General features: G+C 42.4%; 4 protein-coding genes across 8 annotated transcripts; all 4 read left to right on the top strand.

The window, feature by feature from the left end:
* The first annotated feature begins 410 nt into the window (after positions 1–410).
* Positions 411–7,337, top strand: fbxo42 (F-box protein 42). Its single transcript, XM_019881346.1, has 10 exons — positions 411–1,116; positions 2,410–2,689; positions 2,781–2,897; positions 3,458–3,592; positions 4,496–4,649; positions 4,729–4,839; positions 4,950–5,046; positions 5,183–5,239; positions 5,391–5,507; positions 5,807–7,337. The coding sequence occupies exons 2-10, from the start codon at positions 2,416–2,418 to the stop codon at positions 6,857–6,859; spliced, it is 2,115 nt and encodes a 704-aa protein (XP_019736905.1). The 5' UTR covers positions 411–1,116; positions 2,410–2,415; the 3' UTR covers positions 6,860–7,337.
* Positions 7,338–8,522: 1,185 nt separating this feature from the next.
* On the top strand, positions 8,523–13,971 carry slc25a34 (solute carrier family 25 member 34). Of its 3 annotated transcripts, none has more exons than XM_019881314.1 (7): positions 8,523–8,689; positions 9,452–9,501; positions 9,652–10,100; positions 10,709–10,774; positions 11,298–11,450; positions 11,540–11,677; positions 12,498–13,971. In XM_019881314.1, the coding sequence occupies exons 3-7, from the start codon at positions 9,681–9,683 to the stop codon at positions 12,684–12,686; spliced, it is 966 nt and encodes a 321-aa protein (XP_019736873.1). In that variant the 5' UTR covers positions 8,523–8,689; positions 9,452–9,501; positions 9,652–9,680; the 3' UTR covers positions 12,687–13,971. The 3 variants fall into 3 exon arrangements, with proteins under 3 accessions (XP_019736873.1, XP_019736872.1, XP_019736874.1); XM_019881313.1 differs by having other exon boundaries at positions 9,452–9,530; XM_019881315.1 differs by lacking the exon at positions 9,452–9,501.
* A 199-nt stretch (positions 13,972–14,170) lies between these two features.
* Positions 14,171–17,784, top strand: LOC109522603 (transmembrane protein 82-like). Of its 2 annotated transcripts, none has more exons than XM_019881312.1 (6): positions 14,171–14,382; positions 14,484–14,556; positions 15,081–15,255; positions 15,331–15,748; positions 16,236–16,424; positions 16,541–16,626. In XM_019881312.1, coding segments are annotated over exons 1-6 (930 nt in total). In that variant the 5' UTR covers positions 14,171–14,309; the 3' UTR covers positions 16,543–16,626. The 2 variants fall into 2 exon arrangements, with proteins under 2 accessions (XP_019736871.1, XP_019736870.1); XM_019881311.1 differs by having other exon boundaries at positions 14,175–14,382; positions 16,236–16,420; positions 16,541–17,784.
* A 200-nt stretch (positions 17,785–17,984) lies between these two features.
* fblim1 (filamin binding LIM protein 1) lies at positions 17,985–22,788 on the top strand. 2 transcript variants are annotated; one of them, XM_019881310.1, is made up of 8 exons: positions 17,985–18,351; positions 18,936–19,208; positions 20,133–20,353; positions 20,742–20,817; positions 20,904–21,073; positions 21,478–21,650; positions 21,791–21,908; positions 21,999–22,788. In XM_019881310.1, exons 2-8 carry the CDS (start codon positions 18,950–18,952, stop codon positions 22,092–22,094), a joined length of 1,113 nt encoding a protein of 370 aa, XP_019736869.1. In that variant the 5' UTR covers positions 17,985–18,351; positions 18,936–18,949; the 3' UTR covers positions 22,095–22,788. The 2 variants fall into 2 exon arrangements, with proteins under 2 accessions (XP_019736869.1, XP_019736868.1); XM_019881309.1 differs by having other exon boundaries at positions 17,992–18,351; positions 18,948–19,208.
* Positions 22,789–24,259: the final 1,471 nt, after the last annotated feature.

Genomic DNA, 24,259 nt, shown 5'->3' with positions numbered 1-24,259 from the left:
GTCTCCGCCTGCATAGTCCAGTCTTTTTATAAACCAAGGCCGAATTACTCGACCCCAAGGAAGGCCAATGTGCAGCAGATGAGATTTGTTTGGGCAAACGTCCTAGCCGAGAGACTTAAGATTTTGACTATAGCTCATAATAATAATAATTAAAAAATAATAATAATAACAACATTCTAATTCCACTAAATGCAGTTCAAAGCAATAGCCCTCTTGGAAGTACAATCGCCTCCAAAAGTATTGAACAGCAAAGTCGATGCCTTTGTTTTTGTTGTATCCTGTAAACCTTTGGGTTTCCAATCAAAATATGAATCACACAAAAGTTCAGAATTCCAGCTTTTATTTTATGGTATTTACATCTAGATGTGTTAAACAATTCAGGACAGAGCACCTTTTGTTTGAAGCTACCCACTTTTCAAGTGAGCACATTATTGGAACGGACATTTTAAAATAACCTTTAAGGGAATAACATTGAATATTTGGTGCCATTACCTCTTACTTACATAACTCCCCTCGCCAATATTTTAAAAAGTTATGGGGGAGGGTTTTTTTTTGGGGGGGGCACACTGGAAGAGTCACTGAAAGCCACAACTTCCTTGCTTTCCCCCCACCTGTTATAATATTTCCCAAGAATGGCCAGTTGTGCTGAAAGTACTGAAACGTCGAACAGTTGGAGACAATTAGAGAAGGTGACATTAAGTTCAGTGTTTAGGTTAAAGTGCTTTTTAAAAAAAAACTGCTCTCGAAATAAAGTAGGGTTAAATTGAGTTCAAAATAATTCAGCGAAAGGGGTGGTACTGCACTGTACTGTACTGTGCTGTACTGTACTGTACTGTACTGTACTGTACTGTACTGTAGTCAGAGCTGCCTCGGACCACCCCCAACCAGCGGACCCACCCAGCCAGTGGAGCGGACCCGTGGCTGCTGCTGCTGCTGCTGCTCCTGCTGCCGCCGCCGCCGGAGTGTCGCTGCGCGCACAGTTGCTACTGCCGAGGACGCTGATGGTACATGGGAGATGGCGACCGCTCGGAGGCTGCTGAGGACACGCCAGAGCTGATACTCGGGGACAAGCGAAGCTTTAAAACACAGTCACGGAAGATCACGTCTTAAACGACGGTACTGTCGAAGCTCCCGCTGTAGAAAGGCCTGAAAGTGACAGCGTCATTCACAAGACAGCCTGACCAAAAGATGTGTCCTGTCGGAGCAGCTAATTATCGTAGATTCTCTCGAAGCTAACGTTAGCCTAGATTATCAACAGTGCACAAACAATTTAGCACCCGCTTTTTAGTGTAACTGAGACTGTTGAGTAGTTGGAATATTGCACCATGAAGTGATTGCAAGGTTTTTTATTTATTTGTTGGTTGTGTCTTGAATGAAAACGCTGTCGTACCTTTGACTATCCAAACAGTCCTAGGCGTTAGCCAAGCTGCTAGTGTTACGTTAGCCAGCTCTAGTCGGTGTGAGCATAACACTCAGGGGAACGAGCGTTAAAACACATGATTTGAAAGACACTCTCCAAAATGCTGCTTTTGAACGTCCACAGTAGTCGCCGATCATGCCGGTCGCTTTGCTTTATTTGCCCTAAACGGGAGTACCACAGCATACCCGTTATGATGTGATGGCTAAGGTAGAGTATTGTTGCTAACGACATAGTGGGATGGATGTTGTTGGGGGGGGTCTAGTTCGGCGAAGGGGACCACCCTTCTCAAACAACAATGAAAACAATTAAAACCTGCGCATGTCCAAGGGGTAAAGAGAAACGTGTTCAAAGTTCAAGCTAGTTACTGTTAGTGGGTTCATTTGAATGGACTTGCCACAAGGTGCCTTTACATCTCACTGCAGTAGAGACCTTAAAATAGTAAACCAAATTGATTACCATAGCTAACCTCAGTAAAAGTGCTGCAAGTATCACATCTGCTGTCCTGTCCATAAATAATTGACATGGACACAATTTTCATCCCTTTGGCTCTGAATACCATCACAATGGAACTGAAATGTAACAACTTTTGCTTTAACTGCAGACTTTCAGCTTTGATATTGAGGCCATTTACATCTGAATGATGTCAGTGGCGTAGGGATTACAACAGTTTGTTGAAAGATTCCAAATGCAAATATGTTTTAGTGTAGCAAATGCTTTTGGCCCCTTAAAAAGTTGGAGGCACATATAAATCATTTGAATTCCTGCGTTGTTCAAAAATTAAAGCTGGACGTCTGCAGTTCAAGCATATTTCAGAATATTTATGCACCTAACTTTACATCGCGTCCTATAATAATCATCTACTTTATGAATCCCTGTGGGTACATATACATTTTTGACTGCATGCACCATCCATTGCAATTCCACTAGGGTATTTCTCTTAATGAACATCACGCACATGTATCACCGTTATGTGTCCTCTGTCTCAACAGACCATAATGTCCCAAACGACCAACCATGATGACAGATGCTTTGTTGCCATGGACACAGAGGATGATGGCGCCGACCCCGCTAGAATAATAGAGGCCCTTGAAGCAAAGATAGGGTCCTATCGGGAAGAAGGGGACGTGGACACTTGTGCCAAATCTGGAGGGAGAACCATGATGGAGCTGCCAGAGGAAGTCCTTGAATACATTCTGTCCTTCCTGTCACCTTACCAGGAGCACAAAACGGCTGCACTTGTGTGCAAGCAGTGGTATCGCCTCATTAAAGGTAAATGCTTTTTATTATAATGATGCAGCCTGAAAACAAGGCTAGTTAAATGTTAAAGGAACTGCTGTTGCAAATCATTTATTTTACCCAGGTGTCGCTTACCAGTGCTATCATGGTTTTATGAGAGCCGTCCAGGAAGGAAACATTCAATGGGAAAGTCGAACATACCCGTATCCAGGAACGCCGATTACGCAGCGCTTTTCACACAGTCAGTATACACACCTCCATGCATGGCAAATGAATTGCTCATCAATCAGTGTTGGATGAAACTGAACAAAACCTTTCAGCTGTTAGCCAATGTGGAACAAAATTGGCTCCGGAATGTGATTTGTCTGCAATTGATTTAGGAAATAATCAATATTGAATCAGTTCCAGGTGTTAACCGTTGTTGAAGAGTAAAGAATTAATATTAATAATAAAATATTTATCGTTAATATAACACTTAAAAAAAAAAAACAACAAGTGCTTGACTCTGATACAAATCATGATTAACGGGTATGGTGATTCTGGGCTGAAATATTTAGATTCCACATTGATTTTTGAATGTGAGTCAGATGAATTTCTGTCTTCTCATAAAATCCCTTGATGAGGCTCCAGACCTAAGGCTTTGTTTTCAGGAAATATAGCAGCCATCATTAAAAAAAAGGAAAACACATTTTATGCTTCTCCTTTGCTGAATACTATGGTTATGCGGCGAAATATTAAAACTCTCTCTTGCACATCTTTGTTTCCGTTTCAAGACTCTTTAAATGTCCACTATTCTTGCAGGTGCATGTTATTACGACTCAAACCAATCCATGTATGTGTTTGGGGGCTGTACCCAGAGTAGCTGCAATGCTGCCTTTAATGATTTATGGAGACTGGACTTGAACAGCAAGGAGTGGATTCGGCCTCTAGCTTCAGGTAGGACAACCAGAGATACATAGAAAAAAGTTCCCATGCGCGATGAGACTGATCGCAGTTTGAAAATAAAATGGGGCAAATGAAAGAAAGGCTGTTGTCTGTGATCATAAATGACATTTGTCACATGCTTGACCAATGGTGTTAAGTCAGTAGTCTGGAAAAACTGTACTGTATGTTTTGTCTGCTGCGTTGGGGGAAAAAAAAAAAACGGATGTTGGAATTTTAATGATTTACACACATCAAGCAATTGATCGTCTTCACAGATTGCGCGATTGAGATCAGGCGCTTTTGTCTGTGGCTCACAAGTCTTACTTTCTCCTCTGTAACCAGCGGAAAGAATAGAAAAACGGGTTCATGTGATGTTTTTCAATGACCCTGCAATAACAGCGTGTTTCTAAATACATTATGCATGATTGAAAAACGGGGTTGGGGGTATGCGTAAACTGTGCTTAATGACGCACTTGGGTCCTGACATGACTTGCGACATTGAAATTGGCCGTCTTTGTTCACATCAGCGGCGCAACAGTAAGATACTATGTTGTAATTACGTGGCCCATTTCTACCACGACAGCATGCAATTAGCGATGCTTACACTCCCAAAAAATGGATCTTCCCTGGATGCCGTAATTCACTAAACACATCTGTGTAATTTAAATTCCCAAGTGTTATGTATTCTGTGTCATTCAGGCTGCCGTACTACATCGGAATGTCAAGCATTTGGGGTGTATAACTTTAAGGATGTAGTTGCTCAAGTGCCCGTCATGGAATTTGAGCCACAGGCTGAATAACTTGTGCTGTCGTGTTTAGTTAACAGTTAACAATCCCCTCCCGTGTCTTTGTTATTTGGACCCACACGCCAAATCGGAACATAAGTTGAATTCATCAACGCTCTCTTCTCTCCAGGCTCATATCCATCACCGAAAGCTGGAGCAACTCTGGTGATGCATAAAGATCTCTTAGTGCTCTTTGGAGGCTGGACTAGACCAAGTCCATACCCATTGCACCAACCAGAGAGATTTTTTGACGAAATCCACACCTACTCCCCTTCAAAGAACTGGTGAGGGGGAAGAAATTGACTGTGTGTACAATTTGTATTTCTTCTTTTATTTACAGCCTATCCATTCCTTCTGTCCTAGGTGGAACTGCATTGTGACAACACAAGGCCCGCCGCCCATGGCTGGCCACTCTTCATCTGTAATTGGAAGTGTCATGGTGGTGTTTGGAGGCTCATTAGGAGCACGGCAAATGTATGATTCTTATCCTGGGTTTATTTATTGCATCGTACAATACAAAGCATATATTTTACATGTTTTTACATCAAATTGTGTGACTATTAACTTCTGTTTATTCTCACCAGGAGTAATGAGGTGTGGGTTTTGGATCTGGAACAATGGTCCTGGTCTAAACCAGCTATATCTGGCCCGTGTCCCCACCCACGAGGTGGGCAGTCACAGGTAGGAGAACCACACCTAATTAAAGTTTTTCTGTTATTGTTCTTTTTGGGGGGTTTTTAGACAGTAGTTTGTTGACTCATTGAAAGTAGTATTGTTGGCAATGCAAATTATTTCTGACTTGGTGTTTTCGCGACAGATTGTGATTGATGATCACACGCTGCTCATCTTGGGAGGTTGTGGAGGCCCCAATGCTGTAAGTGTAATTTGACCACTTGTCATCTTTTCATCCAGAAGTTATTATAATTGAATATTTTAAATTACTGTACAATAATGATGGAAATGATATCCATTGGAGGTGTTTGCAACCACACACATCGAGATACCTGTGTTACCATATCTTAAAGCTCCTCAAGGATGCCTGGCTGCTTCATATAGACGCACCCACCTGGAGGTGGCAGCAGCTGCATGTGGAAAACGAGGACCATGGTGCCCCGGAGCTTTGGTGCCACCCAGCTTGCAGAGTAATTCTTGCTAATTAATATTGATGTTCATGCAGTTTTTCCCTGGCTATATCATTACTCACCACCCCACTAAATTTGTTTTTTGAATAATTGTTTTTTTATGGATTTTTATAACTATTGTAATGATCTAACATGTGGGAAATGAAAGCCATTTTTTTTTTTTTTGTCTGATGGTATTTGTATCTAAGATTGTTACCTATTTTGGGTGGGTCTGCAATGTGTATTCAGCGATGAATGGGGGTTCACTGAAATCCTCAATAAAAATGGTTCTCATGTGTGTTGTTCAATTCTCCCTCTAGGTGGGCCAGTGTGTGGTGGTCTTCTCACAGGCTCCTTCTGGACGGGCACCACTCAGCCCAAGTCTTAACTCTCGGCCCTCCCCCATAAGTGCCATACCCTCCCCTCTGGGTCCGGAACCACCTTCTTTGCGCTCTCAGTCTCCCGTGCGCAGCGGGGCGGCCGGCGTCGTTCTCGGCGCTGTCGAAGAGGCTCCATGTGTGAACGGCCGATGGGGCACACTGAGGCCCCGACCTTCAGCCCGAGGAAGTGCCAGAGACGGTAGCCCATCTTCTTCCCAGCATCCGTCTCCTTCACAATGTCCCGACAGCCCCCCTCTGCCTCCGCCGCCGCCATTACTGAATGGCTCCTCCCCTTCGCCGCGGACCAGTCCGGCACAGGCTGCTTCCCCGCCTCTTCGCCCCCATCCGCCTGCCTCGACAGACTACAGCTGGGAGGCCACACACCATCCTGAAGTGCCCAGCACTAACGGCCTGCACACACCTCCTGCGGGTTCCCCGCGCACTCCACCAGGAGCGGTGTCGCCGGCTGCCTTACGACGAGGCCTTGAGGCAGTCAAAAACACATCTTCCTCATCTTTATCCTCTTCGTTATCGTCACCTTCCCTTCAAACGCAGGGAGTTCCTCTTGGAGGAGGAAGTGGCGGAGCAGGAGCGTGCCCCCCTGGTACTCCCCCGGCTTCCTCCTCCAGCCCCCCGCAGGTTGTAGGAGCAGACGGACATGCTATCCCGCCGATTGCCCGGCGCCTCGGCCATCATCCTCCCCAGAGTCTGAACGTAGGTAAACCTCTGTATCAGTCGGTCTGTATCAATTGCAAGCCAATGCAGATGTACGTGTTGGATGTGTCACGCGCAAAAGCTGCTGGCACCGTTGCTTGGAGAGTTTATGGAAACGGGACCCCAGCTGCGGTTACGGGGCCACCAGAGACCAGCCTCCACACTGTGGTTCAAGGCAGGGGGGAGCTTATTATATTCGGGGGCCTCATGGACAAGAAACAGAATGTCAAGTACTACCCTAAAACAAACGCCTTGTACTTTGTCCGTGCAAAGAGGTAATAATGGAGGTCAACGCCAAGGTTGGGAGTACAGGGGTTCAGCCCGTGACCACACAAGGGAACTAACACTTTAGGCCTTTTTCTGTTGGAAGAATTGATTATCGGGGAATCAGATGTTCCACTTCACAATTGCTTCCCTCCTGGCTTCTGCAAAATCTTAGCCACACTTGGATTAAAAATGACTGCGGACAGGTCGTTTTTGACTGCATTGATCCTACATAACATTTTTAGCTCCTGTTAGGCTGATCAACCAGACCATAACATTTCCACTTTTGTCGTCTTATGAACTTTTAACGGAGGATGCTGTTGACAGAAATGTGTGACGACCTTGCATTCGGCATCAATCTTTAAGCCTGCAATGTTTACATTGAAAACTGTATGTATGTGTATGCGCGCGTTTCTGCACAGTGGTGGTCAAAAGTTGTGAGAGATGTGGCACTATACTATAAACTTAGTAAACAATAAAGGTCTCGACGTCTCCTGTTTGTCCCTGTCTGCTGTGTTTAAGCACAGATTTTTTTTTTTTTTGTTTCAGTGAGAAATGTCTCTCCCATTTCTTTGCACAAACCATGGATCTCAAGACAGTGTCACCACAAAAGTTATGTTACCGTGTGTTCAGATTATTTTGTCGAAGGGCAGTGTCCAAGTACTGCTTGAATGGGCAATGCAGTGAATGAACGTCCTCTAGTGCAGGGGTCCCCAACCGCCGGTCCGCGGACCGGTACCGGTCCGCAGGGCATTTGGTACCGGGCCGCACAGAAAAACAAAACGCTGAAGCCCGCAAAATGAGTGAAAAAGCTGCTTGGAGATCGCAAATGACGGCCGCCTTAAAAGTATGTTCGAAACTACTGGATCAAAGTTATGGCTGAATACTCTGAGATCGCCACAATAGCACTGTTGCTATTTCCGACATCCTACCTGTGTGAGGTGGGGGGTTTCTGCAGCAACAGCGACTAAAACAAAATTACGAAGTAGACTGGACATAAACCACACACTTGAGGTGTCATTGTCTCCTATTACCCCGAGATGGGACTGTCTGATTGCAGAAAATCAAGCTCGGGGCTGTGGTGAGTCGTCATTTTCATGCACTTTGAATTTGCGTTGTATCGTATTTTGAAGGCATTAAACATTACCAGAGCGATAAGAGTGTTGCGACCAGATTAGACGCTCCTTGTGTTTATTGTTATATTTCGAAAACACCACAGTTTTCATGCAGCTCATACCATATTATTTTGTTGTATTAATTCCGCCACACCTTAAATGCCGGTCCCTGAAAATATTGTCTGACTTAAACCGGTCCGTGGGGCAAAAAAGGTTGGGGACCCCTGCTCTAGTGGCTCCGGAAAATAACACCCCCATTAATAATTGATTTTTTTTTTGTTTTCAGTGCACTTAGACTTTCAGAAATTGCCCATATTTTTGATTTATGGATATCATTACAGTACAGAATTGCGCACATTGATAATGAAATTGTTGTTTACACAATCTTATGTCAGGTTGACCTCGATTCAGGAGCAGTGCGCTACCTCCATTCACCCGAGACCCTCCACTCGGCCCCCCAACTCTCACTAACGCTGACCTTTAACCCACAGAACTTCCAATTGTCAGACCGTGCGAGCCTCTTGATTGGTGGAGATTCGCAAACTGGTGAGGTGGCAGTATGAGCCGCGTGCCTATTGGCCGCGGCCTGGTCGGTGGGCGGAGTCATTGACAATGACTGAGCTCCGGACACATGTTTACATTGAGAGAAGGGAAGAATGGAGCCGGACATGATCCCGTAACACTCAACAAAGTCAGACTGAAGTTAATGCGAAGAGCGACACTTTGTCATGTGAGTGTAATTCATTCATCCGTTTGTTCGCTAGTTTGAATAACTTTGACCACATCACTGTTGTGTGATTACTGCCAGTGTCATTCATCGCTTTAAATGAGCGGACTCATAAAAAAATAGATGTTTTTTTTCAAGCGGTCAGGGCATCAACTTGCATATAATGCACGAACTTCAAACACGCCATTTTTGTTAATTTGAATGCCTTTGACCGTATCAGCACAGCTGATGCTTACATGGGATTGAAATGATTTTGGACTGATTTGCTAAAGTGTTTATTCATTATGCATGCAAGCAACTAGAACTCCACTGTCCACTTTGAACAAAACAAAACTTTTCAATGTCATTCTGCACTAAATCATTTAATCGTCTGGTGTCAGAAACTTTGGTTGAACCCAAGGCCCTTTTTCCAGATCTGTCTATCATTTTAAGTGCCCTTCTAAAGCAAAATCATATTCTGTATGTCTATTTCATGTTTTTTTACTAAAACATGTAGCAAAATTACACGTTGTCTTCATTTTTGATATATGTGAAGTAAAGTGAGCATTTAAAGTAATTCAACAACAGTTGAACAAACTCTATTTTCATTGACTTCTGATTTAAAGACTACTGGTAATTATGGATCGACCACTTTATTGAGTATCTAATAATAGGGTGAGATAATTATGGTTTTATATGGATTCACAGTTATAAGAACACACTGAAGAAAATCATGACTAACAGCCCTGAGTTGGACATTAAAAGCAACCCATTGTCTTGTTGCAGACGATGCCTCCCTTGATAGCAGAAAAGGGAGCCATTTACACAACAGTGTGGTATGTGACATGTCAGACATGCAAAAAAGGTTGATAACATTTCCTTCTGGCTTTCCTGTTCCATTCAAGCGACTTACTGACAAAGACAATTTTCATGTCAAAGGGCAAAGTGTGACAATCCTCTGAGACATGACAAGTGATCTCCTGCAGGTTTCCTAACAGTTTTGTAGCCTTTCCACATGATGGCGTCCACGGCGTCACCTGTGCCCCGTGCCATTTTCGCCCCCTCACCAACTCCACATCTGGACTTCGCCCTGGGTGCCCTGGCCTGCTGCGCTGCCTGTGTCTTCACCAACCCTTTAGAAGTAGTCAAGACCCGACTGCAGCTTCAAGGAGAGCTGCGTGCACGGGGCACCTACCAGAGGCACTACCGTGGGGTCCTCCAGGCCCTTTGGGTGGTGGGCCGCACAGATGGGCTCCGGGGCCTTCAGAAGGGGCTTTCCGTCGGCTTGATCTACCAAGGAGTGATGAACGGCGTGAGGCTGGGCTGTTTTTCCTACTGTGAAGCTCTAGGCATCACGTCATACCATGGAGGAAGTGTCCTATCAGGGGCGGGGGCCGGGGCACTTGGGGCATTCATTGCCTCTCCTGCCTACCTGGTAAGCGAAGAAACTTTATTTCCCTATTCGCATACTGTACAAGATGTTGGTCATTGTGTCGTTGTGCTGCTCTGTGTTGAAACGTGACCCCAAGTAGGTCGCTGAATCCCAACCTGTTGAGATTGCACATTCGTCCTCATATGTTTCACAGATGCAACAAGTCAATGATTGGCCAAAGGTCAGGTCAGTCAAGATAAAAAAAAAAAAAAAAAAACGCTTATGTGACACAATGATGTGCTTAAACTCCCTTTTTTTTGGACAATTATCTAACAAGTGAATCCTTTCAATGCTTTTACTGTAATTGGTAAGAACATTCAGCAATATCAAATAATAGTTTACCATTTTGAGCGCTTTAATCCTCACATCTCCGTGATGAAAAGGAACACTCGTGTAGCTTTCCAGTTCGCTTCCTCCTCGGCTGACACTGACAGCAACGCTACATTTTTAAGTGTGTGAATTTAGATACAAACAGTCATTTAAATGGATGAAAGCTTGAGAATAGAAACCCAAAAGTGACTCCGTAATGAGACATGTTTCTACGAAGCAGAACCTTCTTTGGACTGTTTTTAAAAGTGAATAAAGACTGATATTTTCTGTCTCCTATGTAGGTGAAGACACATCTGCAGGCTCAAACGGTAGAAGCCATCGCAGTGGGCCATCAGCATAACCATGTGGTATGACCAACATATTCAAGTATCTCGTTCCACTGTGTTTCACTCGCCAGATTTACATGGAGCCTCATGTTCTTATTCGAAATGGTTCTTTACATGTAGACTGACAATATAACAATACTCACAGGCATGAATTCTTTATCCTCTTTGAAAAATGACTCCTATTACAGCAGCCTACTGAGTCGCTTTCGGTACTGTAGTTGTGAAACTCTTCTTCATTTGCATTCATATTTGTAATTACTGAAGATGCTTTTTTTCATGAGGTAGCATGATGTGATTGCGGTTAGAATGTCCGCCTCATAGTTAGGAACTCTTGGTTGGAACCTCTCGGTGTTGCGTTTGCATGTACTGTACTCCCTTGCTTGCGTGGGTCCTTCCACCCATATCTCAAAATATGCTTCTTAGTCAAGCTGGACTCTAACTTGTCCGTGAATATCAATGTAAGAACGCCAATCATTGTGTTTGCTTTTAGATGATGGAATGTGCGTCCTTATCACCTATTGTGTAACTTTTTCTTTCATTCCAGGGTGTGTCTGATGCCTTTGTCACCATCTATAGGAAAGAGGGTTTAATTGGACTCTGGAGGGGCGTGAACGGGGCCGTGCCCCGCGTCATGGTTGGTTCAGCTGCTCAACTGGCAACCTTCACCTCGGCCAAGGAATGGGTGTTACATTCCCAGGTGCAGTAGTCGCAGCTATAAACAGCTGCCATTTTCGGATGCACGTCAGTGAGCACCTGCTGCAAACCTTTCCCATTTCGTCTTCGCAGTGGTTTAGTCTGGGAGCCAACTGGCTCGTCGCTTTAATCGCAGCCAGCATCAGCGGGGTTGCTGTGGCGATCACCATGACACCCTTTGATGTCATTAGTACGAGGCTCTACAACCAGCCAGTGGATGAGTTTCACAGGGTAGGTTCAAGGTTTGACATTTGCAGTCGAACCTCTGAGTTTAAATTTAAGCCATTCTTGGACGACGGCGTGCCTCTGATTTCTGTTAAGTCTCTTGTATTATTATATGATTTGGATGACTATTTTTACCACCCATCCCAATTGTCAACGTCATGGAACGTGTTGACAGTCATGTTGTCGAATAACGTGATGACATTCATGAACTGCCACTAACTCGGATTGGCTTTAACTCACCTGTGATATAATGAGGACGTATGGATGTACCTTGAAACATGAGGGTTGCTCAAATTATGCATTTTATACAATTATACATTGTACTTACTATTGTGAGTTGTTGTACAAGTTTGAAAATAATTTAAATGCTTCATATTAGAGCACAAAATTATAATGTATTGAACAAGCTCGTGCACAGCTATAACTTTAATGTGTGACGCATTGGTACACTTGCAGAGGAAGAGTACTTGTGGTGATAGGAGGTCCCGTTCTTCACTTTAGCACAAAGCAGTCTGACTTCCTGGTGGACACGATATTCTTCTTTCATTATTGATGTCAACTTATTGTCAGAACAAAGACGTGTGTCCAACTTCCCACATCACAATCAAGCTCCATTTCTTGTTCTTTGGTCGTCATCTCACTTTACCATCACTGGGATACTTCTGGTGACATCGCCACGAAAAAACAAAACAATCCGTCGACTTCATGTGTATTCAGCTTTGGTGGTTCGACTGTATTTGTGAGATTCCACTTCCTGCGCACAGATTCTGCGAAAACATAAGCTTTGAATTATGTTTTTTTTTTTTTCTCTCAATGTTCCTTTTAGGGACGACTCTACAATGGCTTTTCGGATTGTATGCTGAAAGTGTGCCAAGCTGAAGGACTGCTCGGTCTGTACAAAGGCATGGGCCCAGTTTTTCTGCGCTTGGCTCCACACACAGTTCTCAGCATGCTATTCTGGGATCTGATGAGGCAACAAGCCGTGAAAAACAGGCAGACCCACGGGCAGGGCTGAATCCTTCAAAATACACACAGCAAGAATTACAAGATTGTGCAAACTCTGAACTTGTAACTCCTTTACTGTGAAGAAGAACAACCATCCCATGAAGATGGTACGAATGATTTACAAAGAACTACTTGACCAACGATGAACACGTGCTGCTCGGACAAGAAGCTCCTGTCAAATGTTTGAAGTGTGATGGTTTGTTTTGTGGCCCTTGTAAATGTTAATATGCGAGCAGTAGTGGTTAAAGCAAACCCTGAATTATTCATTCAGATCCTGACTAAATTTGGTTTTAGTGTTTTTTGTTTATTTGTTTTTTGGTAGAATGGGCGTCTTTTGGCTGGAAATGACATAAGACGGTATAAGATATAAGTAAAGACCGTGTAAAGTAAATTCAGAAATTTGATGGGGCCCAGTGACTCACCTCAGCCCCGGCAGACTCGCACCTCCCCCACTATGGAAAAATTGCACGCCTTCATTCGCGTCAACGGTTATCCAGTGCATGATATGCAGTTCTTGTAGCTTACTAGCTGTATATGCACCATGAAAATAGTGTGTGTTCCATTAACCTGCTGTGCATGTTTTTGGAATGTGGGAGGAAGCTGGAGTACCCGGGGAAAACCCACGCAAGCACGGGGACAACATGCAAACTCCACGCAGGAAGGCCGTAGCAGAAATCGAACGTTGCACCTCTGCACTGCGAGGCGGACATGCTAACCAGTCGATCACAAGACACCTTTTTAAGCCTCATACTTTTTTCCAGTGCGTCAAATTTGTCAGGGTTGTTGTCAAATTTACAAAACATACTGTATTTATTTTCACTTTACATGGATTTGAAATCTAATAAATATTAATATATTATACGATATTTAAATGGAATAATCGTTATCCATATTTTTTTAGGAAATATAATGCGGTAGTTTTTGAAAGGATCTTGTTAATGGCACAATTCTAATCAAATGTAACTTCACGTATAATATAATTATAATCAAGTATACATTTACAACATGGGCTATGCATGTGTTGACCAGAGTATAAGTAATTGTGGAACCTTTTCACAAAAGTGTAAAACTGCTACTTTAACTCAAAATTTGGTTACATTGCCAACAGCTTTGGGCTCAAGTACCGTACCCTTTGTTTCTAAAACACATTCCAAAATCAAATTGTTTTAAGAAATATCAAGGTGACCTACTAACACTTGCCCTGTAGTTTGATTTGTTTTGAACAGATATCTTGTGGAGGAATTTTTTAAACAAATGTAAGCAATTCACTGTTCAATTCATGTTTCTTTGTTGGGGGAAAAAAAGATCTGCACAACATTTTGGATTAAACATTATTTTGCGTGACACAGTCTGAGTCTCTCTGATTGCTTTCTATTGATATTCAGGCTTGTTTTATTTCAGGGGATTTTCATCCTCTTTCATCAAGCAGTGATTACACTGACAATCACCGTTAAATCACTTTTGACCTTTGGAACTGTGTGTCAGTAGTGTTCGTGATGATCAGCAGCCGCCAGGGGAGATCCACTTAATCTTTAGCCAGAGGCTTGGCTTTCGGGAATCCACCATAAACAGGCGTGGAGTTTGTCAGACTAATGTCGCCGTTGCTGTAATAATACACAAGGAAAACACAAGAATGTTTTTCCCCTTCTCTTGGATCCCGGAGATCCTTCCTATTGAATCCAATCCAATTGACTGCTTTTTTCAAGGTGAGTTGATACTGAGGGAATTGTGGGTAAATTATGTCACTCAAGTGTTTTATGGAAAATATATGTGTAAACTAGTGTGGTTTTGTCTGTGTGTTTTAAAGGTGTTGTTGCTGCATGTGGAATATCAGTGCTGTGCAGCCTGATGAGAGTGTACTACTTCACTCAAATATGCGGGTGAGGTTTTTGCCATGGAGTACAGTACATCAGGGATGTTCAAACTACTGCCTGGGGCCTTCTGGAGCCTGTGCGGGCTAGCATATACCGTACTAAAAAGAGCAATTGACATGTACGGCCCCGTCAATGCCTGCCTTGTAGTACTTACTTTCTACACTAGGTGACGCGGCAGGAGAACGGAAGGAATTTGTCTGATTTTCACTTCCTTGTTTTCCGCCAATCACATCATTTGGTACTGTTCTTCACATTACATTAAACGCCGGTGACTTCATGTCTGAATGGAAACTGCAATGAAATCGAATAAAAAGTTCATGTACAATTTTGGGACACACAGTATAGAAATGATATACAAATGCTTTGAGTATCTTTCGCTAGACTGGTGAATTGGTTTTCGTGTATGAAGTAAATTTAAAGAAGAATGTCAAAATAGCCCTTGAATCATTTTGGAGAAAAACGTTTGGACATCCCTGCTGTACATGATCAGATGCAGTAAAGTTATTTTTCTTCTACATCTTTCTGAGCAGTGATTCTGAAACAGAGAACAAGGAGTCAAAACGCCCCCTTAGCGGCCATTGGAGATCATTAGTCCACTTTTGGGCTTTGACTGGCATCCTGTCTTTGATTGGCCCACGGGTTTCTTCTCTGATCGTTCTGGAATTTTCCCTGCGAGCCGTTTCTGCCTGGACATCCGCACGCCTGGTGAGTCAAGACAAAGAAGCAGATGATGTCTTCCCAGTTAAGACTAGTTTCTCATGTGCTTTTCTTTTGCCATAGGATGCTGGTGACAGAGGCCTAGGACTTGTCCTCATCCAGAGCCACTTTTCCCTGGGTTGCAGCATCACCTGTACTCTATACTTTCTCCATCAGGGAGCGCCGCACAGCTCCATAAGCTTGTTCCTGGCCGCCGCCTTCAGTTGGGCGCTGGCAGGCTGTTGCAATTCTCTGTGGAGTCACGTGGCCCGACTCTACCCATTGCACAGTACTGAGCGCTACTGTGGGAGGTGCATCACTCTCCTGTCCTCAGGACACACCCTGCTGGCCTTTCTGCAGAGACTGGTTGTCTTGGTGTTTGCCGTGGCGGTGGTGGCCTCCTTCTCCACAGTTTATGACCACTTCCTTTCCCACAAGGAAGCGCTTAAGTTTTGGACTCCCCTCACACTTTGTTACACAATGCTGGTGGTATATAATCAAGGTGAGACTCAGTTAATAAGGATTTCACTCTTTCAGAAAACGGTTTTCAAACATTTTTGGCTCTCTCTTCAATTGAAAGTAATGGCCATATGCACCTTGAAATGCAATGGGAATTGTTTAATAGGTAGCAACTGCATCCTTCCATCCACTGCCGCAAGCTGACATGCAGTGCTTCTACTACCAACATGGCTGTGAACAGAGGGGAGAAACGTTACCATTTTAGCAACTTCGTCACTAAATAAACTCAAGTTTTCCATCCACTCTGACAACTATTTTTTTCCAAAAAGGGACTAGCAAGTTTAAATCCTGCTATGAAACACAAAATGAGCAGAATCATTTTCACAATGTGTTCGAGGCTGGTGGAACACAATCACAGAGTTCATAGTGCTGAACCAAAAATGTATACACTCCAAAAGTTGGAATTTATTGACATATTGGAGACTTTTGACCTGATATTTGTGCTTCACGTTCCCTCCCATTTTACCCAGAGGATCAACAACGTCAGATGGGCACAGACACCCTGTTGCATACTGTCGTGCTGCGCTTGGGGTCCCTGCTGGTGCTAATGCTGACAATGGGAAACTGGTCCGACGTACTCCACGTCCTCGTCACTTTCCTGGGAGAAGCCGTCTGCCTCCTGTTCTCTCAAGATCTGCTGCAGTTTGCGTTAATGGTCTGTGCGTAAAAGCTGCGATCACTACAATCTAATATTTATTGTTATTTTTCCCCATTGCATTCAAGGAAATTATAGCCAAATGTCAATCCTTAATATGGACATGTCTCCTTTTTATAGGAAGAAGAGGACACCAACATGACCAAATATGGACAAGGCTCCAGTTACAGAAAGAGGGAGCATCCGACTAAGACACCATCAAAAAGCAGATGATAATTGAAGTCTAATTCCAATACAAATCATGTTTATTATAAATGACAAGACTTATTCCCACATTATGGCGAGCTTCTCGTTTTTACTTACATCAACTATTAGGACAAAAAGTAAGTTTACTTTTGGCCCTGCTGCTATGTGTGGGTCGGTCCATGCGGTATTCAAAACACCCATCCATCCAATTTCATGAGTGCTCATCCTCATTAGGATCACGAATGAGCACAACTGACTGTGTGAGATATGGGAGACAATAAGGACATTCTTAAAATTGCTGAGTTGAAAGTAACCCAAATTGGGTGAAATAGCTAACCGAGAGCTGGGTCCAAAAGGGACAGCGCCGATGCTGGGCTATTTATACCCAACGCATTTAGTTGAGCACGTTGAGTCAAGATTTGGATCCAACAAGTGGTAAAAACTACCAATTGTGATGAGTTAAAACTACTGAGAAATGGTTTATAAGGTTATCAGTATGGTTGTGTTAAAAATAATACACAAGAATTTTTTTTACCAACATTTTCTAACAAGAGCAAGCAAGTTTCCCATGTCAGGAGACACCTCAGCAATTATGATATTTCCATGGGTGGGTCATTTAACCTGACTGGGACTTGAACCCCAATTTCTGTGTCCAAAGTGGTGGTACCCAATGAGCCATTCTAGCTCAACCAATGTTGACATGTTTATTTATTGTAAAAGAATGTTGCATTATATTTGCACACCCATCGATAATGGCGACCAGCTCCAGCCCACCCAAATCCAATCGTCAACCCAATCAGCTGGGTCCATACAATTAACCCAATCTACTCAAAATACAAAGATACCTAGCAAGTGGGTTAAGAAAACAACCCATCTTTTTTTTTTCCACGTGCAGATTATGTTCTGCTCTGTATGTGCATGAACCAAATGGACGTGACAAGACATGTGCTGATACCATGTCAAATTGAAAATATTGTGTAAGGAGGAAGAGGAGAACAAAAAAGAGGCAGTACAGTATAAAGTACTGACGCGATGCAGGGAAATTATTGTAAAGTTACTGGAAAGCCCTGTGGATGTGCCAAAAGATAGCACAGGTATCTGACGTGGTGTCTTTCTGATGGAAACGTCATATACTTTATGGCACTAGCTTTCATAAAAAGGTGGAAGTATGAATTGCACAAGCATTGCCTGACTTTCTGTTTTAGTATATCCATCTCATGCATCTTGGCTCAAATGGCGAACCTGCTTTTTTTTTTCTTCAGCGGCATTATACGATACCATCTACGTCGTGTGAAAAAAAATTGAAAAATATGTAAAGCCAGCAACATGTGGTCAAATGTGTTTTCGTGCTGCACCAATACTGTACATCATGCTTTGCGACTGACAGGTCCAAAGTGAACTCCGCCTCTGGCCAAGTTTGCTTGCATAGGCTCCACCTTTCCTATGACCGTGAATGTGATAAGCAGTAGAAATGGATGGACAGACAAGTACATCATATTTTCCCCTAAGACTGACAGTTTACCTTTTACGGTGAGTACGGAAGTGATATTGCCAGCCAGAGAAAGGGAGGAGGAGGCGTGCAGGGACAAGAGTAACAGGTTGGAAGTTGACAAGGAGTGGCCTTCTGTCGTTATAAGCGCACTCTTTAGAGTAAAGTCCACCAAGAAAAATCGAGAAGTAACACAGTGCTGTTGGGACGCCGACGAAGGAAGCAGGCAGAAAACTACCATCACGTCACCTCTCAGGTACTAAGCACTGACTGTTTCTTTCTTTATTTTAAAATAAAATATGTTGTGGTGGAAATGCCAATGGTGAAATGACATTCTCACTTGGGGCATCTCTTCCCTGGGTGCCAATGGCAACCCTAGGTCCAGACAGCAGTTCGAAACAATAGTTTTATCTAATAATTCCTGTCCTGTTGTTTGGGGAGTAACTGCAAGCTCTCTGTCCGCGTTTTCATTCAAACAACCGAGTGAACATAACTGGCTGAGAGTGGTGGAAAAGTCAGAAAGCATAAATACTTTGTTAGTGTACCGAAGTAGGATTGTCACATATGTGTACTTTACGTCAGGATTATTATTATTTTTTTATTACTTTTTACTTTTACTCTCTTACATTAAAAAAACGGACATCTTAACTTCCTAATCTCTACTTCTCAAAATTGTCTTGGGACTTTTTTCAAACCCCCGCGGATGATGACACAATGTAATAAAAATCTAGAATAAATAAAAGAGAGAGTGTGTTAATAGGTTTTATTCAAAAAGACATCTCATATTCAGTACATTTAATTCCAGTCGCTCAGTATGAACTTCATGCTAACCACAAATAGGTTTTTCCACAGCCATGGCATCGGGAGAATCAAGCAAGAAAGTGTCCAGTGTCTTCATCACCTTGGCAACTCCTCACCAAGCGAAAGCCAAGCAACACAGTGGCAACAAAAAGGGATGGGTGCATGCAGGACCTTCCCAAAGAAGCTCAGGATCTCACAGCTCTGCAACTGAAGAGCTTTCTCAAATGTCCTTGAGCTCTGAGAGCCGTGCATCTGTCCAGTCGGGACACAACATGGGAATGTTGTGGGAAAACGACAATAAGGATGTTGCAGGTATTTATGACAAAATGATATTGTCATATATATTTACTCTTAAGATGTATGCAGGTTGTACTCATGTTTCTCTGTGTTCAAATGAACCATTAATTAATATAAAATAGTTTATCTACTTCATTTAGAGTTCTTAACTTACTCAACACTTTGTCTTGCAATCTTTATATATCTATCACACACATAAAGCTTATTGGTCCAAAAATAGGAGGCAGAGTTTTGTTTTATTATTTTTGAAATTGCAGCCTCTGCGATTTGAAAATTGCATTCTACTACATTGCGATGTTGGTTTGAATGTTCAGCTCTGATTTACAGTATAACTACTTACTTTATATGTGCATTTTCCCTATGAAGCTACAGGAAATGAAAACGGAAACAAAAATATGGAGTTGCCTTTCTTTGCACACTGTGTCAGCATCATGGAGGAGCATTCGCGGGCAAACACGTACAATGAGTCATTGTTCGCCACCCACTGCAGTGCATCCTTTTTGTGCGAAACTCCCAAATTAATGTTTTTAAATTATGTGTGATATGACTTATTTTGGTCCACAAACATTGAAATGAAAGTAAAAACGAACCAAGGTAAAAAAAATAAGAAAACCAAGTGATGATCATTTGCATATACGCCACATCACTTCCTGTCAATGTCCCGTATCGAGTGGCCTTGCCAAGTATAAAGTGACTTGACTGCTTTAAATTTAGTCTAAAATTTGACGCCTCTATGGGAGTGTTTATTGAGCAACAGAATGTGCCCCCCTCCAAGATGTGTTTCGATCTCCGCACTGGTCACAGATTCTTGAACACAACAGAACACCAAACTGTTCCCATAAAGTCTGAAGCATGCAATGGGTGAAGATGAAAAATTAAGAACCTTAGGTATTCGAGTGATTATTTATGTTGTAAAAAATATTCTGTTTTACCTTTCAGGATCATCAGATGTCTTTTCACCCCCCGCTCTTCCTCCTTCTCCTCCCTCTTTGCTGCATTCATATCTCCCGGATCCGGTGCCCACACCATCACCTCCACCTGCCCAGAAACCTGTCTCACGCCCTCCGTCTTCGCCCCGACCCACACCGTCACCTCCGCCTGCCCAGAAACCTGTCTCACGCCCTCCGTCTTCGCCTCAGCCGCCACCTCCTAACAAAGAGGTAAACGTTAATGTTAAGTCGCTAAAAATTCCATGCTTCCGCTGATCACTTCGACCAACAAAATACCAAGGAGGAAGGCCTTTTTTCCCTGCAAATAAAGAACATTCCGAGACATTCATATGAGGATTAGATGAGGAATTATTTGTTCCATCAATACAGCGATGACGTAATGCAACGAAATTGGCAGAAAGCATCAGTTCAAACATGAGAACAGCTCTCAGCATGTTACAACACGGGTTTAGACCAGTATACAGACAAAAGAACAAACATCTACTGGAATTAAATCAGTACTGCGGGTAAAGGTACGCACATATTTGTAGAACATGCAGGTGTACTTGGTTTGTTTCTGCCATTTTTGTTTACATCAATTATTTGCTTTGCATTTAAGGTGGCGCCATCTAGTGGAACGAATGCAAAAACACCGCCAAATGAGATCCATGAAGATTATCCCAGTGAGAGCAGAGGTAATATTTTTCTGACTTCTATTCACATCTCTCAGGCATTGATGATGTATGCAATCTAACCTGTTCTTAATTTGCATGCAATGCAGGCTTGTGTGGTTTCTGTCGGAAGCCCATACCTTTTTCTGAACCAGCGTTAACCGCTTTGAAGCGGATTTACCATAAAGGCTGCTTCACGTGCAGGACCTGTAGTAGCCCTCTGGCTGGAAAAACGTTCTACCACAGTGCCGAAATCCCTGAATGTGAAGCGTGCCATGAGGTAAAGTCTTCACTACTTATAGTTGAACCTGCAAGTTTCAAAATTTGAATGGATTCACCCCTCGCCCCCCCCCCCCCAACCCCCACACCCATCAACCCAATTTGAATGGCGCCCCCCCCCCCCCCCCCCCCCCAACCCCGACACCCATCAACACCAAATTTGGGGATGCTCAAATTTGGGGAGTCCACAAAAACGCATGCTGACTTTTTAGCTATATTAGGTCAAATTGGGTAACATTTCTTGCCTTTTGAAAACTTTTCATTACAAATATTTTCCTGCACTTTGCCTAAGAAGTAAATCAAAAGCCTGCAGGACTTTGAGGGAATTATTGTTGTTTTCCAGATACAAAAAAAGAAGCCAATTCAAACTACTCTTGTACATATCTGTTCTTTTCGTTCTTGCAGAACAGTCTTGAGCGTTGCTGGTCATGTGGCGAAAAGATAAGAGGGCAACTCATTCGGGCACTCCAGCGAACATATCATACTTCTTGTTTTACTTGTGCAACTTGTAAACAACCACTGGAAAACTTCATGCAGGCCGACAGTGGAGAAGTCTATTGCTATCTAGACTACAGCAGGTATGACAATAACAGCCAACAATTGTAGCTTTCCAATATTTAATATGCTGACACAGCATATTTCCGAGCTGTCACATTTTCCTAGTTTGCTGTCTGGATTTACCTTGTTTTCCGTTTCCTCTTGATTTCTATGAATTCAGGATGTTTGCTAAGAAGTGCAGCGCCTGCCACCAGCTAATTATAGCCAGTGATGGGAGTCTTCCAGGACATATCGAAAGTAATGGACGCCACTTCCACAAAGAATGCTACAGATGTGAGGTATGGGCATTACCAGATGACAAAGTTGATTCAAAGATGTGCGCATGACCAAGCTGGAGTCAATTATGATATCCCCCCCCCCCCCCTCAGGTTTGTCACTTCAAGTTCTCTCTGGAGAAAGAAGAGTATGGCTGCTATTCTGTGAATGGGAAAAGGCTTTGTCTCACATGTTGTCAAAAGCAATGAGCAACACACAAGAGAATCGCTCTGGCTTCTCTGTCAAGCAACAAACCAAAACCACGGATGTGATGGGAGACTAAACTGGCACATGCAACATACGTTTGAATCAAATGTTTTCAATGTGTAGTTTGTTTAGTAGCAAGACTGTTCATGCGTAGAAGCTGGGTGTGGGAATCACACAAATCAATATTTTGCTTTCATACTAATAATATCACAATACAGCAATTGGATGACAATGTAGTTGTTTAATCTTTAAACGAGTAGTATGTAATTACTATGTAATAAAACATGGATTCATTGGTTGTTTAATTACCCAGTCAGGAGAATACTGGGACTCACATCCCATTGCAAAATCAAAATCATTATAAAGTATTTGCGCATCAAACAGCCATAATTTCAATATTTTGATGATTAGGTATACTGTATAGAAAATCACATACAAAGATTTTTTAATGCATATACAATGAAATCTCCACCTTTCCCAAAAAGACGTATGTGTAACACGGCATTGTAAATTATTCCCACTGTGCTTGTTCCTGACCATGAGTTCAACATTCAAAATAAAATGACACTGTGAAGTTTTTGTTTAACCACACAGGAATCATGTCAAAATGGCCTGTCTTGGTATCCAAATGAATTCTATCTACACTTCTATGTAATTAACTTTTTATTAAAACAGTCTCGTTGGGTCCTTTATGTACTTTTTGGTATGACTGTGAAAACAAATACTGAATGCACATACAGCTGACATAAATCTATATGCAACATTGGCGATACAGTTGAATGTGAATCTGTTGGGGTTGCACATTATGTTGATCTACACAAAAAGACAGCCGCTGTTCTTGACATTAGAAAAAAGTAAGCATATGTGGTAGTTCTGGAGGATGTGTGGGTGTCAATGTGTGAAAAATTGGAGATACATGAAAACAAATTGGCCTCATCTACTTCTATTCATGTACACTTACAAAAAATGTTGTGTTGAAATCATTCAATTTTATTTGATTAAATGGCTGCACCAAATAAAATCATCTGGATCCAGACACGTTTTGTAAGTAGATGTATACCCTACTTAAAAAACGTACTCGGAAATAAATGGAGTAAATTCAACAAAAACTTCTTTCAGTGTAGTGCAAATGTAATCGGTTAATATTTTTGTTTTAAATACGCCGTGAGCTAGTGATGACACGAGAGACAATAAAGTGTGTCGTAGCAAATGATCCACTTCCACTTAATTGGTCCAAAAATAATAATTCATTTTAATTCATTTTCTTCAAATAATGTATCTTTGTTCATCTATCTATGCCAGTGATGCACAGTGACAGGCAGAACAATTCAATTCCCTTCCACTAGATGGCAGAAGGTACATTATTAATTTGTGTATCCACTTGTGACAGTTTTGTTTAGTGGTGTTCCGAAATTTTGAAATCTGATGGGTTAAAGAAGCAAATTAATTGCTAATAGCTAAAGTTACATCTGCCCATGCCACTGATTCTGAAGGCTCTGAGTCGAGTAGATTGGCATGGTAACACAAGAAGCCCAAGCTGGAATCAAACCCTGCACCTCTGCACTCTGAGGTGGACATAACCAGTTAACCACTGTGCCACCCATCAGAAATGTCAATAATTTATATTTTAAAGTTGTTCCAATTTAAATGACAGACCCCCTCCCTCCCAAAAAATACAAGTGTTTCCAGTGCACTTGCTCTAGAGTTAAAATGACATCAGACGGCTCAGTTTGCAAACGTCACATGCCCAAACCCACGAAACAGGTTAGCTATGACGGTTGTTACCTGAGGCCTTCAGCACTGACACTTGTATGGAATATTTTTATTTGACTCCCTTTTTCATGACTACAGGATGATATGGGGGATTCTGAGTTGAAGTTGTCAATAACCTCTAATGTAGCACTTATCATGTCTTTAGCTAATTTATTAGCCTCTCGCCAAGATGCTTGCTTGATGACTTCAGATTGATTTTTTTGATCAGTTTGAACTGGCATTAAAAAAAGTAACAGTATGTAAATTTGTTTAAGAAAATAATTATTAGAAGCGGAGTTTGTAATTGTCAAACATGTCACCTGTATTAGTCCATAGCTAAAATGTGTGCTGAAGTAAAATAATTTTGAGACTATTTTTGTTCAAATGAACACTCTCATTAGATCAAAATGTACAA

This window comes from Hippocampus comes, unplaced genomic scaffold (genome assembly GCF_001891065.2).
Source record: "Hippocampus comes isolate QL1 unplaced genomic scaffold, H_comes_QL1_v1.1 scaffold68, whole genome shotgun sequence".
Taxonomy (NCBI): Eukaryota; Metazoa; Chordata; class Actinopteri; order Syngnathiformes; family Syngnathidae; genus Hippocampus; species Hippocampus comes.
Note: the sequence above shows the minus strand (reverse complement) of the source record. Positions and strands in the feature narration are given on the sequence as shown.

Excerpts from the sequence above, each read along its gene's own strand:
- fbxo42 (XM_019881346.1), top strand. The coding sequence starts at position 2,416 with ATGTCCCAAACGACCAACCATGATGACAGATGCTTTGTTGCCATGGAC. Across the intron at positions 2,898-3,457 it reads TACGCAGCGCTTTTCACACA|GTGCATGTTATTACGACTCA; the intron begins GTCAGTATACAC and ends CTATTCTTGCAG. Across the intron at positions 5,047-5,182 it reads CACGAGGTGGGCAGTCACAG|ATTGTGATTGATGATCACAC; the intron begins GTAGGAGAACCA and ends TTTTCGCGACAG.
- slc25a34 (XM_019881315.1), top strand. The coding sequence starts at position 9,681 with ATGATGGCGTCCACGGCGTCACCTGTGCCCCGTGCCATTTTCGCCCCC. Across the intron at positions 10,101-10,708 it reads TTGCCTCTCCTGCCTACCTG|GTGAAGACACATCTGCAGGC; the intron begins GTAAGCGAAGAA and ends TCTCCTATGTAG. Across the intron at positions 10,775-11,297 it reads GCCATCAGCATAACCATGTG|GGTGTGTCTGATGCCTTTGT; the intron begins GTATGACCAACA and ends CTTTCATTCCAG.
- LOC109522603 (XM_019881311.1), top strand. The coding sequence starts at position 14,310 with ATGTTTTTCCCCTTCTCTTGGATCCCGGAGATCCTTCCTATTGAATCC. Across the intron at positions 15,256-15,330 it reads CCTGGACATCCGCACGCCTG|GATGCTGGTGACAGAGGCCT; the intron begins GTGAGTCAAGAC and ends CTTTTGCCATAG. Across the intron at positions 16,421-16,540 it reads TGCTGCAGTTTGCGTTAATG|GAAGAAGAGGACACCAACAT; the intron begins GTCTGTGCGTAA and ends TCCTTTTTATAG.
- fblim1 (XM_019881310.1), top strand. The coding sequence starts at position 18,950 with ATGGCATCGGGAGAATCAAGCAAGAAAGTGTCCAGTGTCTTCATCACC. Across the intron at positions 20,818-20,903 it reads TTATCCCAGTGAGAGCAGAG|GCTTGTGTGGTTTCTGTCGG; the intron begins GTAATATTTTTC and ends CATGCAATGCAG. Across the intron at positions 21,909-21,998 it reads AAGAATGCTACAGATGTGAG|GTTTGTCACTTCAAGTTCTC; the intron begins GTATGGGCATTA and ends CCCCCCCCTCAG.